This window comes from Lytechinus pictus, chromosome 18, assembly GCF_037042905.1.
Source record: "Lytechinus pictus isolate F3 Inbred chromosome 18, Lp3.0, whole genome shotgun sequence".
Classification (NCBI taxonomy): Eukaryota; Metazoa; Echinodermata; class Echinoidea; order Temnopleuroida; family Toxopneustidae; genus Lytechinus; species Lytechinus pictus.
This window is the reverse complement of record NC_087262.1, coordinates 13741794-13758620: the sequence shown is the minus strand read 5'-3', so window position 1 is coordinate 13758620 and position 16827 is coordinate 13741794. Positions and strand designations below refer to the sequence as shown.

At 36.2% G+C, this 16827-nt stretch overlaps 1 protein-coding gene across 1 annotated transcript; it reads right to left on the bottom strand.

Moving 5' to 3' along the window:
* Window positions 1–123: 123 nt before the first annotated feature.
* LOC129282302 (isovaleryl-CoA dehydrogenase, mitochondrial-like) lies at window positions 124–14790 on the bottom strand. The gene is made up of 11 exons (XM_064112887.1): window positions 14528–14790; window positions 9839–9928; window positions 9324–9375; window positions 7649–7818; window positions 7034–7127; window positions 5680–5813; window positions 5145–5241; window positions 4569–4662; window positions 3335–3416; window positions 2442–2619; window positions 124–2158 (listed from the first exon to the last, which is right to left on the bottom strand). The coding sequence occupies exons 1-11, from the start codon at window positions 14705–14707 to the stop codon at window positions 2016–2018; spliced, it is 1314 nt and encodes a 437-aa protein (XP_063968957.1). The 5' UTR covers window positions 14708–14790; the 3' UTR covers window positions 124–2015.
* Window positions 14791–16827: the final 2037 nt, after the last annotated feature.

The following is a 16827-nucleotide window of genomic DNA, read 5'->3' as shown; positions in this document are numbered from 1 at the left end:
AAAGTTGTCAAATCTGACAACTTGTTGGACAGAATTGTTGATGAAATGCTCCCCTGATCTTGTTATTCTTAATAACTATGTTCAAATAATTAAATATAAAAACAATGTGTACACAAGCTAGTCACATTATATTCTCATTTTAATAGATATCTGTTAATACAATCATGGATTGTTCTGTAGCCTCTGTTGGCTACATAGCATAAATTACTGTAAACAAGAATACAGTTCAGCAAAACATATTTCAGGACAAAGCCGCACGATTCTCCTTCCGTCACAGCAGGGAGATACGAGGTCAATATATGATAAAGGTAATAATTATAATACAGATATTCATGGGATTGTACACAAGTGTATGTGCGGCCTGGAAATCTCATCAAATTGATAATTTCTGAAGATTGTGGTGCCAAAAATATTGATACATTTCATACTATTTCTCAAGTACATTTATTAACATACTGCAAATCATTTTGGTACATGACATACATAATTCAACCTCATTACCAGAATATCATACATTTATAAGCCAAGTCACTTTGGACATTGGAGATAAAATCATCTCTCTGCAATGATTTAGTCTTTTATGATGTTTTCCCCAGGAATAATTTCTCATGTAGAACTTCTGCATATTATTTTCAAGCCAATCATATAACTTAATTACACACCCAACCCTAATACCTGTCCTCATATTTTTCAGAACCACATTCCCAACCATAAAATCCCAATCCTCATCCTTTATTTTCAGATGGATAGGATTAAATTCTCTTGGGAGAAATATTGTTTCATCCCAGAGTATTCAGACACCTACATAATGTTTTGGGAAAAGTTGATTGGTTTCCAAGGAAAACAAAGCAACAAAATCCCAAAGTAGGCATTGTAGCATTACATGTACATTATATTCATGGTATCTGTGAAATGATGATGAAGACGGTGGTGAGGATGATGATGAAGATGATGGTGATAATGATGACGATGGTGATGATGAAGATGATGGTGATGAAGATGATGGTGATGAAGATAATTGTGATGATGGTGATGACGACGATGATAATGGTGATGATCATGATGATGATTGTGATGATCATGATCATGATCATTGTCATGGTAATGATGTTGACCCTAACTTCATGTACAACATACATGTAGGTTAAATCTGTTTTATTGCTTTCTTGAAAGCTCACTCTGCAAGTGATATATACATGTAAGAACATTCAGCATGCCAATATGCAATGTACATGTATATGTAAGAAATTCAAAAATATTGACAATTTACCATGACATTACACATCTTCATTACTTATCTGTACACTATAGCACATCTTCAAACTGAAAAATATAAATATATAGCTCAAAATACCACAGAAAAAATCCCATAATCTCATCTCTTCATTTTCCGTGGGGTGCTTTATATTATAAAGCTTTAAAAGCTGAACATAGATTTCTGCACAAATTCATGAAGGACTTTAATTGTTTGAAAAGCCGATTCCTATCGCATCATGGAATACAACCAAATGTAATCTTTTGACAAGAATAAATAATTACTAAAAACCTCTGTAACATGATACTTGGGTAATAATGTTCCTCCCCCAATGTGTATGTCAACTTCAGCTTACAATGAAATTGTGAAAAAGTCGAAAAGTCCCTATTGATACCTCATATTGTGAACCGGTAATTGTTGAGAAATTGACAAAACAAGCATGACATTCAAGTCAGATGTAAGGTCTTTTTCCAAGCAGTAATAAAACAATGCCCCACATATGCTCATTTGTGTTGGTAATTTTCGGTGCGGGCATTTTCATCATAGATTTTCATGATTTCACAGAGTTAGGTTAGTGTAAAGTAACAAGATCTAGATATACCATGATATGGAGATGAGAAACCTTATTTTCAAAGGCTTTCTTATGAAATCATTGTCTGGTATTCAATTTTTCAAATGCTAGATTACTGATAAGACCTCTGGGCGATTGAATGCGGCATGAAGATGACATATCTCAACAAAACAGGAGCGCATTATCCTTTCAGAGAAGAGATTTGAATTCTTCATTGAATGATCTCCCGATGATGAGTCGTCTAACTTCGCTGGTTCCCGCTCCTATCTCATAGAGCTTGGCATCGCGGAGCAGCCGACCCGTAGGATAGTCATTGATGTACCCGTTACCACCTAAACAGACAGACAAGCGAAAACCATTATGGGGTATTATGGAAAAACAAAAATAAATAAACAAATTTGAAGTGTTGAAGTTCTGCCATTTTTAGATATTTAATTGTGAAGTCAGGTGATAAGATATTACATTCAATAAAGTTTGTTTCTCTGGGCGCGCCGAACATTGTACTGTTGTTTACATTCAACACTCAGCATGAAGGAGTGCATTTTGTGGTGGGGCTCACTAACTTTTGAGCACAACTGTATGTCCCAAATGGGTTTACATATTTACGTCGCTCACCTAAGCATTGAATGGCATCTAAGCAGACCTGTGTAGCAGTCTCGGCAGCAACAAGAATCACAGCCGCACAATCTCTGGCACTGACGTGGCCGTTGTCCGCAGCACGAGCAACGTTGTAGACGTATGACCTGATTGAGTTCAGCCTTGTAAACATGTCAGCCATCTTTCCTTGCATTAACTGGAAATGAAACAGTATTTTCTGTGTGAATTACCAGTTCTTACAACTTCACATTTCTCATAAATAGATCTTACATTGTACAACATGATTCACATACCATTGCTTTTTAAGTGATGACAAGACTGAAACTCATACTTTTGGTAAATCATGTTTTGCTTTAATGACTAGATAATTTCCAAAGCACAGCTTTCTAATATAGTTACTACACGATATTAAAGGGAAGATTTTCTGATATAAGTAAGTGATAAGACCTACCGGTATATAAGCAACGCTGACACTGGCACTGGTCTGACGGTCTCAGACCGATAAAAATTGCTGTCGGGCCAGTACTTTTAAGAAATAGCCATATTTACTGGTCCGACATGACCAGTAAAAATATATCAAACTGATACAAGTGATATTTTCTCCTCTATTGTAAATTATAAAAAGGGCTCTGGCATCTTTGAAAATGGCTCTCATGAATTATTTTGTTTGTGTGTTTACTGTTTAGGTTTCTTTTGGGGGAGGGGGGCAATGAAAGACAGCAGAATAAACTCAATCTTTTATATGTTGTTCTTTATTGTTGGTACCAATAAATTTTAGGTTCGGACCAGTAAACAATGGAAAAACTGGTCCGACATTAACAGGTTGGACTAGTGGAAAAAAATGGTTAGTGTGGAGCCCTGCAAATTATCCTAATGATTTGGGAGTTAGTTGTTAATATAAACCGGCTAACCTGAAACTCTCCAATAGGTCGCCCAAACTGTTTTCTTTGGTGAAGGTAGGGGAATGCTGCATCGCAAGCTGCTTGCATTAAACTGTGATAGAACAAATTAATAACATTATAACATCTCATTGTATCCACGATGCAGAATGATAGAATGTGGAGTCTTCACGTTACACCATTTATCTTTCGTGGGCACATGTTTTGGTCCTGAAAGGGACCACCCAAACTTCACATATAAAAAAGAATGCTATTAGCATCTTCAGGAGAAAGGCAGTTGTTCTTGCGGTTTCCATTCTCCTACAGACAATAAGAACATACTTGCAGAAACGCCAGATTTGAATGATCCCTTTCAGGACGAATCATATACCCACAAAAGATACATGTACATGGTACACTGTGAAGCCTCTACATTAATATCAATATAAAACCTCCAAATACATGTATCCTCAAATAATGCGTCAGATGCATAAAAAGTAGCAATTACTTTTGCTAGGCTTTTGCTTGATTCCTTTGCATTAAAAAGGAACTAGCAAATGGTTTTGCTAGTGAGATCAAGCAATTGCTAACTGTCCGGTAGCATTTGCTTGACGAATAAGCTATTGGTAAAAAGCGTATGCATAAAGTAACCATTTTGCTTGTGCGTTAAGCACTGCTTGGGTTTTTTCAAGCTCCTTCAGAGCTGCTTGAGCATGTGCTTGATGATCACGGCGTTTGTGTTTTATAATCATTTTTTTACGCACCTGAGAGAGAATCCAAAGGTGTATAGTAGCCTACATGAACATATTTTCTTCCTAGAAAGTGCATATCGAATGCAAACCATATTAATTTATGAATTAGAAACAAGTTAAAAGGAATAGTTTGACACCATGTCAAAGGAAAAGATGTTACATGAGAGAAGCTTTATTTTGCACTGCCACACCTATACATTTGAGTCCAGCCTTTGCTCTGTGAGTCGTATTAGCACCAGCATGACGTCGCTATTGTTCAAACCACTAGCAATTGCTTTCTGAAGGCAAGAAAAGCATTTAAGCACAAGCAAAGGTAATGCATACCAAATAAAGCAATTGCTAAAGCATGATCTTTTGCTTGGCTAGCAATTGCTTGTGCTTTGCTTTCCAGCAATTGCTACTTTTTATGCATCTGACCCATTGGGTTTATGAATAGAATATACAACAGACATATGCATATAAATTTCAAAGGAAAGATGCTGCATGAAACAAAATTTTAGCTAGCTCAAACTTACCCTATTGGTCCAGCAGCTAATACTAATCTTTCTAGATCGAGACCACTCATCAAGACGTAGACTCCTTTATTCAACGAACCCATCACATTCTCAACTGCTCAAAACAAAAGAAAAATGTTAGTGAGTGTTCCTCTGGATTGCTATTGATAAAGGTAGATGTCATAGTGTATTACCTTGATGCAAAGTCATTCTGTGATACTCCCCTCTACAAAGCATTTTACTAAAAATCAAGTGTTTACTTCAACAATGTTATATAGAAAAATATATAACAACATTCTTGTCCCCACTAATTAAAAAAACCCAGATATTATGGTCAAGTTCTTATTCAATTCAATTAAATCCATTGGTCAGTCCACTTCTGAAAGTGATGTTATACCTAGACCTTTACATTTCTTCACAAAAAAGCCTGATGATAAAGATATATTTCTTCTAGAAATGTTGTGATATTACATTTACAGAAAACAAATAAATAATATAGAAGCCTTCCACCAATTCAACCTTTTAGTCTTCCCTTGAACTATTCAAATTTCTAAAGATCAGTTCATATGTGAATGGTACTGTCATGAAATCAATTACCTGGCACTTTGCAATCTTCAAAGACCAGTTCACATGTGTTTGATCCTCTCATGCCTAGCTTGTCCAGTTTCTGTGCTGTGCTGAAGCCATCCATGCCCTATAGAAAGCAGAATATACAGATTACTTATTCAATTTTAAAATGATAGGGATTTCTTTCATGAAGGGGTGGGGTAGAAATTATTCCCCTTTCCTATTCTTTAGAAATTCTGACCTTTCCCTATTTAAAATTTTCACCCCCCCAAAAAAAAAAATCCACCAAAATTGATCATGGTACCCTTTTATTTCATTATTAATAATGTAAAAAATGCCAATGTTATTGTCTCTTTACATTTTTAAAAACAATTGTGCTTCGAGTGAGGCTTTTAGATGAAAGGGATGAGGAATGCAGATTACAGGTAAAAGCTGACAAAGAGATAATGTTTTCTTTTCTTGCAAAGTTTTTGCCCCTCAACAAGTTTTCCTGACTGGAATCTCGTCCCTAGCTTTTTCTGGATGATAGAGAGCAAAGGCACTCGAAGAATGCCATGCGTTGTACCTTTTCAATGAGGAACGTTGTGATGCCATGACTTGGTTGCGCACCAAGGTCTGTTTTGGCGTAGACTACCAGAACATCAGCATCAGGCCCGTTGGTAATCCAGAACTTGTTGCCATTCAATACGTAGTGATCATCTATAAATCAAAAAAGAAAAAAGAAAAGGTTAAGACACACAGAAAGCCAAGTCAGAATGAGGTTTATTCACTTGTGCACTCATCCCTGTAACTCCTCATCAGCACTTGGTGCATTCAGATTATTCCTGCCGGGCACCCATACACCTCACCTGGGTTGAGTGCAGCACAATGTGAGCAAATTTCTTGCTGAGGGAAAACATGCCATAGCTGGGATTTGAACCAATCCAGCTGGGTACCCATTCACCTCACCTGGGTTGAGTGCAGCACAATGTTGGCTGATTCATTAAATTTCATCGACACTTCGTGTCATCTCTACTGAGTTGATATGAAAAGATTTCAATCCTCTGAAATTATCATGGCCCTAGACATACAAAATGCCAGTCAGTTTAACTCACAGAGCTTTAGAAGAATACAGAATATGTAAAAGCCCCATGTATAAGCCAGTTCGTAGTTCCACTCTGCGCATGATCAGAGGAAGGTCATTAGTACTAAAGTGACATGGTGGTTTAAAATTTAATGAGATACGCACCAAATTCGATGTCTTGATTATTCATATATTCTTTTGAATTGTGTTTTTCATTCACATCCACAAAAAAATGCGTCCACGAAAGACTGGTATATTTCACAGTTTGCCAAGTACATTGTACAACATCCTCTAGTATGCATTCAAAGTAGAAATGCAACAAATAACTTCATAGAGTGTTCATTGATGTGCTATTCTAGTCACCTGGTCTATTCAATTTCTTCATCCCGCTATGTAAGGCATGCATACGTAATATCTTGCTTTGAAATCTACCTATCTTAATGAAAGAAATGAAAGGTCATTTGACCAAAATTGTTTCAGAAGTAACTACGAACTGGTCTATATGTGCTGCACAATAAAAAGCCTGAAGAAACTTAAAATGGGAATTTGTCAGGGCAACTGAGAACTTGTCTGGCGAGATCTTACAAATCTTGACTTTTTCTGACTTTCCTTGATTCTCAGTGGCTGATAAGCACTGTTACTATGGTAACTGTCAGATAAAATGTCCAACAAGTCCTTTCATGAAACCTCACTGCATATCTGGGTCCTATTTCAAACAGACTTGTTACAATAGCAAATGCGCAATTTCTTTAACAAATTTACCATCAGCCAATCAAATTGAGTGCTTTCTGTAGGTTGAAACAGTAATCACAATTTTTTCAAAGTTTATGAAATGGGGATCCTGATATTTATTTACCTTTTCGTTCTGCTTTGAGCTTCATAGAAACAACATCTGATCCACTATTTGGTTCACTCATAGCTAGAGCTCCGATGTACTCACCGCTGATAAGCTAGATAAAGGACAGAGTATCAAATGAAGTTGAGCTACATTTAATCGTCATATTGAGAATTGTCATTCATTAACAATTTCCTAATACTAAATATCAAATAACTAACAAATTCCTGAACCGGAATGGAATGTTTTGGCTTTGCACTTTCTAACATGCAAGTTTTTATTATCTATGGTAATATGCATTAAATATAATGATAAAGCAATAGTAAATAGAGAAAATCTCAGCAAACATTGTAAGTTACACCACTGCTGAATGCAGTTAAGCTTGGCCAACACATACTAAACAATACGGGCAGGTTTGGTCAGCAGATTTTTTTCTCTGATGTTTAGTTTTGTTTATTGGATTTTGTTTTGGTAATGATAGGGTTTTCACTGCATTTTTCTTAATTCGATTTTTTGGGGGCCTGAAAAATGATTTTCCTGGGAAATTATGTGAATTCTGTGATTTTGGGTTGTTTTCTGTAACATGTAAAACTGAGGACTTTAGTATACATTCTACAGCTGTTTACAAACACATACCTTGGGTAAATATTTTTCCTTCTGCTTCTCATTTCCATTCCTCACAATCTGATTCACACAGAGGTTGGAATGAGCTCCATAGCTGAGACCGATACCTCCAGATGCTCTTGATAGCTCCTCCATTATGATCACATGATCTAGATAACTTCCTGCCAAACCCCCATATTTTTCTGCAAAATAATAATAAAAAGGGATTTTCATGTATATGTATGTATATTATTTCTGAATGGGATACAAAAAATATTCTGGAAAATAGGGCCAATAATTTAATGCAGGAATCGCAGATGAGTGCAATATTGGCCCTAACAAGTGGAATATTTCTGGTATCCCTTTGAGAAAAGCAATCAAATATAATTATCATAATCTTTAATGATCATATCATCATTCAATAGCCAGTGCAATACACAGACCTGCCAACCTCAGGGAATGAAAAATTGTATTCTGTGATAAAAAAAACTGTATTTTCCCCCCAAAAAGTGTATTTCATAATAAAATGCGTGGCGCACTCGCTCATCGTGGCGCTCAAGCTGCATGCAAGCTAAAATGTGCACTGCTCTTGCAGATGAAAAAAAAAATTGAAACATGTGTATATCTCACCCTGGGCTTAACAAAATGATTGATCTAATAACCATATTTGTGTAGGTTTTATGAAATAGAGACATATAGAGATGATTTTTCTCAATAACTTACGATTTTGTAAAAAAAAAAAATAATAAATAATTTTTTTAACAAAAACAAATTTTTAAAAGAAAAAACGTACTGCCGTATTTTGGTTGCAAAAACGTAATAAATATGCCAAAAACGTACTGGCTGGCAGGTCTGAATACAGCACATTATTGCAAAGCATTGATCATTGGCATGTGGGAAATTTAAACATTTTTGCACACAACGCAATCTGATATTTGCTTCTATTAAAAAATGCACTGCAAAAAGGCCCCATATAGATGGTAATACATATTATTCACGAACATTCAAACTTCAAAGGAATTTGATTGTATTGCTTTTTGTTATGACCTTACACTTCCAACTACCAGTAGATTAGTGTCAATACCACAACATGTGTCTCAAACACTCTGTGTGTGTGTGTGTGCATTGTACATAGAAATGAAGACGCATCATTCAAATGTACTGTATTTTTCACGTGACTGTAAAAGCCATAAAAGAATATGAGCTGGCCCTACCAGTGATTTTGATCCAGTCATTCATTATCAATTAAATTGTTTGTTTTAAAAAAGAAAATCATTCACACTCATATCCCAGCGTAATAAGTTGGTAAGATCTTGAGAAGTGATTATAAATGAAATATCAATATACCACTGGATAGGCAGGATATTAAAAATTTGGCATGCTAAAAAAACAGCTGTGATCCTGAAAGTCTACCAGCAACAACTAATTGAATGAGAGTGGTAAACTCTTTCACTTGCACATCTGGATCTCCTTAACCACATACATATTAGGAGAAGAGGGAAGAGAGAGAGGAGGAGAATGAGGGGAACGAGATGAAGAAGAAGAAATAAGAGAAGGTGGAAGATGAAAGTACGATTTGAATCACTTTACTGAAATCAATACACCATGCATATCCATTTGAGGACAAAATCCAGATACTTTCAACTGCTAACTTGTCTATGGCTTATCACCTTATGAAGATAAATACAGAAGCTCAGTAATTTCATACCTGGTGCAGTTATACCAAGGAAACCCATACTGCCCATCTTCTGGAAGAATTCCTGAAAGAGGATAATAAGCAAAAATGAAACCAAAATATATTTGTTAAGTAACAGGGTTATAGACTAATCAATAATAACCAAAAACCTACCTCAAAGAAACCGTGTAATTAAGAAAGAGATTAAATAAAGAGAAAATAGCTTTGTAATTTATCAGTCTCAATCATTTTTACATGTTTATAAAGATATATCTACTTGTACCTTATCAGAATGAATCATAATACATTACGCGTGTCTGTACAATAAACCGGAAAAGGTCACTACTGACAGGGTTTAGTTACAAACATACAGTATGTAAATATTCACATTGAATGGTATCCTCCTTCAAAGTCAGAACAGCAATATTTATCATATTGTCTTCCAAGCATTCTAAACGGTGAAATTCATTCTCCCTCCTATCAATCAAGCTCATGGAAACATAAACCAAAGATTCTGATGATCTGTGAAAATGCTTCTCTTAACTTACCCTCAGGTTATCGAATGTATTTTTGGCATCGATTTCAGCTGCATAGGGTGCCAACTCCTGCTGGGCAAACTTGAATACAGTTTCTCGGAGCTACATCAAGAGAAATATGTAGTGAAAATGTGCATTGGAGGAAATATCTATTTAAATAGCATACAGTTACATTACTATATTTGCTTGCCTTTTTTTTATCATTCCATCATTGGATCTCTAGGAAAAAGAGAATCATCTAATATATTAATGGCACTAGATAGAGTGATTGATCCCTATCCAACTAAGATTTTTTTAGATTTTTTAGATTTTTTAGATTTTTTGGGGGGGCCTGATGTTGCAATCATAAAACGGTGATGAGTGGCCCATGACTGCCACGTAATAAACCACAATTATCAGAGGTACAGGGTTTTACATCAAGCTACATGTAATACAGAGCAATGTTATACCGAGAAATGTCTTCCCAGCTTTTTAAATAAAATGCAAATATTTGCAGTTACTCTTCATTTTTGTAAGCAGTAGGGGAAGGCGGGGTAAGTTGTGACACTTTTTGCATGATAAAATTGATATGACTAATAATATTGTAGAAATAAGTACCTTGCCTTTAAATATGACTTTCTACCCCCACACTGAAAGTCGTTGTGACCTTTGAAAAAAACGATGTCAAGTGGCACAACTTGCCCCATCTATGGGGTAAGTTGTGCCAAAATGTATGCGGGAAGAACCAGCATGTTAATTTTTTATTTAAAGTCTTTTCACTTGCTAATTCTCTAAAAATACCAACATTCTCTAAAAGTAAAAGAACTGTCATGTGAATTTGCTCTTTTCTGCCTGCATATCGATGGCTTTTTAAGGTTTGATTGTGTTTTTATTTACATTACCATAAGAATTACCATGGCTCAACTTGCCCCATGTTTGCTGGCTCAACTTACCCCAGTCCGAACTTAATGCGATAATTTCGCATCCACACATTTCTTATGTATCCATCATGTAAAAGACTGTGACAAGAATGAAGATCCATACCTGGACTGACAATGTTGTTCTTATGCTTTATTATATGTAAAGAAGTGTGTGTGTAAAAAACACTTATCTATTTCACACCCTTTTTTACTTTTTTGGCTGAATTTGTATTTTCCCCTCTAAAAATATACTTTTTGTTTCAAAGTTGAAAACAATGTGGTGGGGTTAATGGTTATGTAATGGGTCATCAATACATGACACCACCATAATGTCTGACTCATTCATTATTGGCCTGGGGGCGGTGGCTCAAATTGCCCCTATGCTCAACTTACCCTGCCTTCCCCTACATTGTTTTGATATGGCAAATAAAACCAGACCAAACCAAACCACTAACTGCAAGACATGTAACTCATGGATGTGCTCTAGCCTAGATCCTTTCAACTAAAAGATCCAACCAACTACTAAAGTAACTGTACATCTGTATTAAAGGAGAAGGTCACCCTGATAATAAGTTGGCTTTTAATAAAAGAAAAATAAGTAGAGAAAGATATTGGTGAAGGTTTAATGAAAATCCATCACAGAATGACAGTTATAAAATGTTTTCATTTTTATTTTGTGATATCACAGTCTAGCAGCTCCTCCATATATCATGTAACATAAATTTCCCATAATGCAATTTTCTCAAACATTTGAAAGTGATTTGATGTGTGCAGTGGATATATCATCAGGCATATATCATTTCATACCCCTTAACATATTAAATATGTTCGTTCGTTTGACAGCCCTAGCACAGGTCGCTAATGATGTAAGCTTTTTTACTTCACGTCTTTCCTACTTTTTAAGCAAACTTACTTGAAATAGTTTGTGCAACATTGTGATGTGAATGTGACTGATGCCAGATTCAAGTCTAAATAGATCTAACTTAGAAGTACAATTGTTAGATTGTCTCTCACTCAACTTATTTACTGTGTCTTCTAGATCTAGATCTACACACTCATTCAATGAACAAGGTTATGATATAACCTTGTTCTCTGTTACTACTCCATGTGTGGCAAAATAAGGTTGGCAATGTTTGGCTTATTTTCTCTTTTTCTTTGGGACAAATGCTTGATTTTTTTGACACTGTCAGTTTCAATTACAGCTATTCATCATATAACTTGGCTCCTAAGTAAATTTGATTCTTTTAATTATTTTTTCTAAATTAAAAACAGAGATTGAAAAATTACAATTTTCTTGCCATATTACTTTTAACCAGTAGAGGGCGTACACAAAAAAGCCCAAAATTCAAGTTCGGGCTAGCTGCATGCACTTATGCCCGTTCCATAGGGATGCATATGCACTCACACACAGGCGACCGGTTCCAAGGACCATCGTTTTCACAAACATTTGTAGTTCCAAAGCCCATTCCAAGGACCCTCCTTTTAAAATAAGCCCACTCCAAAGCCCCCATTTTTTGTCTCGCCAATGGCACATTCCTACCACTTTTTTGGTCAAGTTGCAAGTACCCCCCCCCCCCCCGGTAGATTCCCCACAGGCAGGATGATTTAAGTGAGCAAGTGGATCTACAGTAGTCCTAGAGGCGCTGGTCCAAAAATTGGGATTGTCCCAGAAAACAAGGATATCCTCGTAAACCAAGACAAATCATGTCTTTAAAAATTGATATTGTCCTTGTTTATAAAAATATAAGGACAGTTTTCCTTCACTTACCCCTGCGGGACATGGACAGCAATTACAAAGATTGAGAGTGCTAACGTTAAAAATAGATTCTTCAGTGAACTTGCTCAATTCCCCCAACGACACTGTTCACAGTCTAATATTTTTCATGACTTGCCATCTTCCAATATTCTTGTTATGAAACCTGATATGTTTACATTGACTAGCGCACTCGATTAATGTCAGGACTTGACAGACAATAACTTTCCTAGATTTCTTGCGTGGATAAATCTCTGAAAACTGAGACAGTCCCTGTAAGTGTAAACAGTGAGATGATCCCAATTGATTTGAATTTGCTGACTGGCACCTCAGATCTATATTCCCTCTAATCTATTATAATTTCTTTGGCTTTGCATTCATTTCGTACATAGTACCGTACTGTATTTCTATAACTAAATGACAAGGAGCTCCGCCAACTTCGGCGGCGGGGCTGAGCAGAGCTGATCACACTCACACTCTGCTCACACGTCAATGACAATGGCATCCCAACTCCCTCACGTCACCCCACTTGTTCACTGCAACCACCCAGCCTGTGGGGAATCTACAGGTTGGACTATGGCATGCCAATGCTGTACAGAGCACACACTTTAAAAAATGATTAAAATGTCACTTTTTTGACCAAAATTACTAATTTCCGTACAGTTGCAATTTATTTTTCATTAGTAACTTGGGAATAATTTTGTATTCACTAAAGCGCTGAAAAACTTTAATTTTTGGCATATTTTGTGTACGCCCTCTATTGGTGGAAAATAGTATGGCAAGATAATTTTCATTTTTTATCTCTATTTTTAATTAAGAAAAAATTAATTTTAATAATCAAATTTACTTAAAGTTAAGCCTGTTAAGTGTTAGTGTTAAGGGCCAAGTTGTATGACGAATAGGTGTAATGGAAACTGTCAGTGTAAAAAAATCAAGCATTTGTCCCAAAGAAAAAGAGAAAATAAGCCAAACATTGCCATCCTTATTTTGCCACATATGGAGATATAACTGGGAACAAGGTTATATCCACTCTAGGCGACACCCCAATACTTACCCTTGTTAATAAACTGGGACTCCACTCACGCACATTTGGGCCGCCCTAGCTTGGAACTAAGCATCAATATCAATTTAAAATATATATCTACAAGTTATGTATAACCTATTTACTACTTTGATAATGTTTAATCGGTACTCACCAGTTCTTTTGATGTATTTTCTCAAGAATTCCCACGGATTTGTCCCAAATCTTGCGACAAACCACGTCGCGGTAGACAGCTGTACATTCTTTTTTATTTATAAATAGAGCGCCCCTTACGATAGTTTGTAACAACGCGGCCAAATCGTTAGGTTTTTTGCACTGTGTCCAAGGCGTTTTTATTTTGTTTTATTTTTTATTTATTAATAAATATTTTGTTGAATAGCGATTTTTACGTCAAATATTAAATTTATATCACAAAATATTTTTAATTGTAGAGATATATATAATATAATGCAATTATTTATTCTATATATATTTTATAATAAAATTTATAATTGTTGCGGTCTTTAAAAAAGGATAGTCGATAGATCAGGTGATGACTACACGTATCACGTGATCTGAAAATCAGCTTCATACCGCTTTGATCGCACTCGACGGTGACTGGACTGACTGCCAAGAAAAGATCGAAAAAAGGACTCAAATGTAAGTTTCCCTTTATTTTATTATATTCTAAGTAGAAATAAGATGATATTTAATGGGCAATCTTTTAATAAATGATAAACAAACGAGAAAAAAAAATCGTATTTAGATTTTAGGGAGTAATATCATACTTTGTCTTTGGTGCAGGAAACAGTAACGGTTCTACTTCTAACCTGTTTTTAACGCATTGTCGTCTATGAGGTCCATACATGCTAATGTTTGGACCTCATTGGTACTAGGAGTGGTTATATCATAACCTTGTTCATTGAATGAGTGCGTCACCCTTGACTTGTCCGATTCAGAAGACCAACACAAATTTACATACATGGGACCGGAGTCTGAACTACGTCCTAAGAAAAACGTCACCTAACCTGTTGTTGTTCCTCTGTAAGTCCTGATACAACATCATCAACTGAGACATAGTGCCCTTGGTTCCTAAATGGTTGCCTTGATGAATTCAATGCTGGAACGCTGCAAATCCTTGGGAAAATCCCTGAAAAGCAACGGCGTAGCCTTCCAGTTCCAGCAACGCACGAAGATGAGAGTGCCATGTTTCACAAAAACTTGCCTAATGGAGCGCCTACGAACAAATTTCGTCATGATGTCATTATTTTTATCGTACCCATTTTTCTGCGAGGATCGACTGCCAGCATGATGGAGGCAGGGGCGGATCTAGCTTTCGCCAATAAAGGGGGCCCGGGAAAGGGGGGGGGGGGTGACTTTTGTTTGTTTCTTTCTGCAAGAATCTTCAGGATTGAAGGAAGCAGACTACACAGAAGAAGAAGAAAAATTAAGGGGTAGTCTATAATTTAGACACAGTATAGCACTGATTCAGCTGATGCGGCCCAGTGTTCCCAAATTTAAAAAGTCTGTTATTGTGTTGACTCCCTTCTGCTGTGTGTATCTCCAATGCACACACTATTATTAGCTGCAGTGTGCATTCAGTGTCATGGAGAACGGGGAGAATTGGGACAAGAACTCTGATGTTTCCATCTCTATGTAGCTTTTTAATAATTCAGAATTACAGTTCCATTTGATCATGCCTAAACAGTAAAAATACTAAGCTGCATAACAAACATAGCCAGGTATCACTCCTAAACTTTAAGATTTTGGTAAAAATATGATTTTGGAACACCTCATGCGCGGGGTAAAGTGGACCACCCTTGGGGTTAAAATAGGACTGTGTGGGTAACGTGGGACAGGCAAAAGTGCTGCGCAAACATAATGGTAATTACACAGAAATACACATATCATCAAGGGTTAAATGTGTAACACCACAAAGATGATAATTTTAATCATAAACATCCAACAGTGCATGGAAACAACAAACTCTAACTTATAATGTCTTGGAATGCTTGTAAAGATAAGACAATCATTTTGGCCTTTAAAAGGCACATATTGCTTTTTGGAGTCTGTGTAGCCCCTTTCAATAAACACCAAAGTAAATAAAGAGAAAACGGGTCAACAAGGCTTAAATCAGCATTCCGATGTGCAGTCGACACAAGCTCTGTAAGTTCTTTGTGCTAAATATTAGCACTTCGTTTTTTAGAGTGCGCATGAAAATGAGGTTAAATAGACTAAACCCATGTTCATCGAGAGTGAATTATACGGATATCACTGATTCCTGACTATTTTAGTGATTTTTTTGAATTGCCAACTTTCTGAACAAATGGAATAATCTGAAAAATTACAGATCAAAATTATTCGCAGAGCAGTAATTTAATAATGATTTAGGTCAAAAGGATTTGTCGGCCATGTTTCAAAACAATCATTTTTATACGTTTAGTATAATTTGCTTGGTGTGTTTGCAGCATAAAAAAATAATGAGCCATATCAAAACTGTTCAAGGAATAGACTCCAAACAAAAGTTGTGACGTTATTAAAATCAGTTTTAAATAGTTGTTGTTGTTGAATCAAAATATTATTGGTCTATTGGCCTGAGCCTTGGACCGGGGGGGGGGGGCACTCAGTATATAATGCATAGTGGGTTTGTGCCGCGGAGGGGACCCCCATTTTTACACTAAAATTTCCGTTCCATAGCATTTTTGTCTTATTGAGAAAAAGAACAAAGAAAGCCGCTCCAAAGCATTGAATTTTCTTCTTATCGAGAAAAAAGAAGAAAGAAATCCGCTCCAAAGCTTCGCATATTTTTCGTTACGCCGTTCCGGTCGCATTGATCTGTTCAGGGGCGGAAATCTCTCCCAAAAGGTAGGGGGACACAGGGGCGGATACAGCCTTCGCCAATAGGGGGGGGGGGGCGGAAATTTGTTTCAGCCATATTTTCCCCGATCGGCAGCTCGAAGATGATTTTTGTTTGTTCTTTGAAGGGATAGTCCTCATTAGTCACTTCTTAGCTTTATTCTTATAAATTAATATGTAATATCATAATCCTTATTTATATGATGCAAGAGCGAAGCGCGAGCTAATTTTTTGTAAATTTTATGTATTTTTTCCTAAAATTTGAACATTCTGGGCAATGTTTGTTATCCTGAAAAAGCTGTGTATGCAACTTAATAATTACTACAAACGCAAAGCGCGAGCAGAAATGAACTGATGGAAAAGATACCTGTTAAAGTAGCATTTAACAATCAAATAATGCGAGCGCGAAGCGCGAGCTAATTTTTTTTTGACATTTTCACCCAAAGAATGGAAATTGTGATCTGAAACTGGA

Bases quoted from the DNA above. Each gene is read 5' to 3' on its own strand.
- LOC129282302 (XM_064112887.1), bottom strand. From the start codon at position 14,707: ATGGCACTCTCATCTTCGTGCGTTGCTGGAACTGGAAGGCTACGCCGT. The intron at 5,814-7,033 runs GTAAATAAATAT...TTTGATTTATAG, and splicing joins GCTCAAAGCAGAACGAAAAG to ATGATCACTACGTATTGAAT. The intron at 5,242-5,679 runs GTACAACGCATG...TGCTTTCTATAG, and splicing joins CAACGTTCCTCATTGAAAAG to GGCATGGATGGCTTCAGCAC.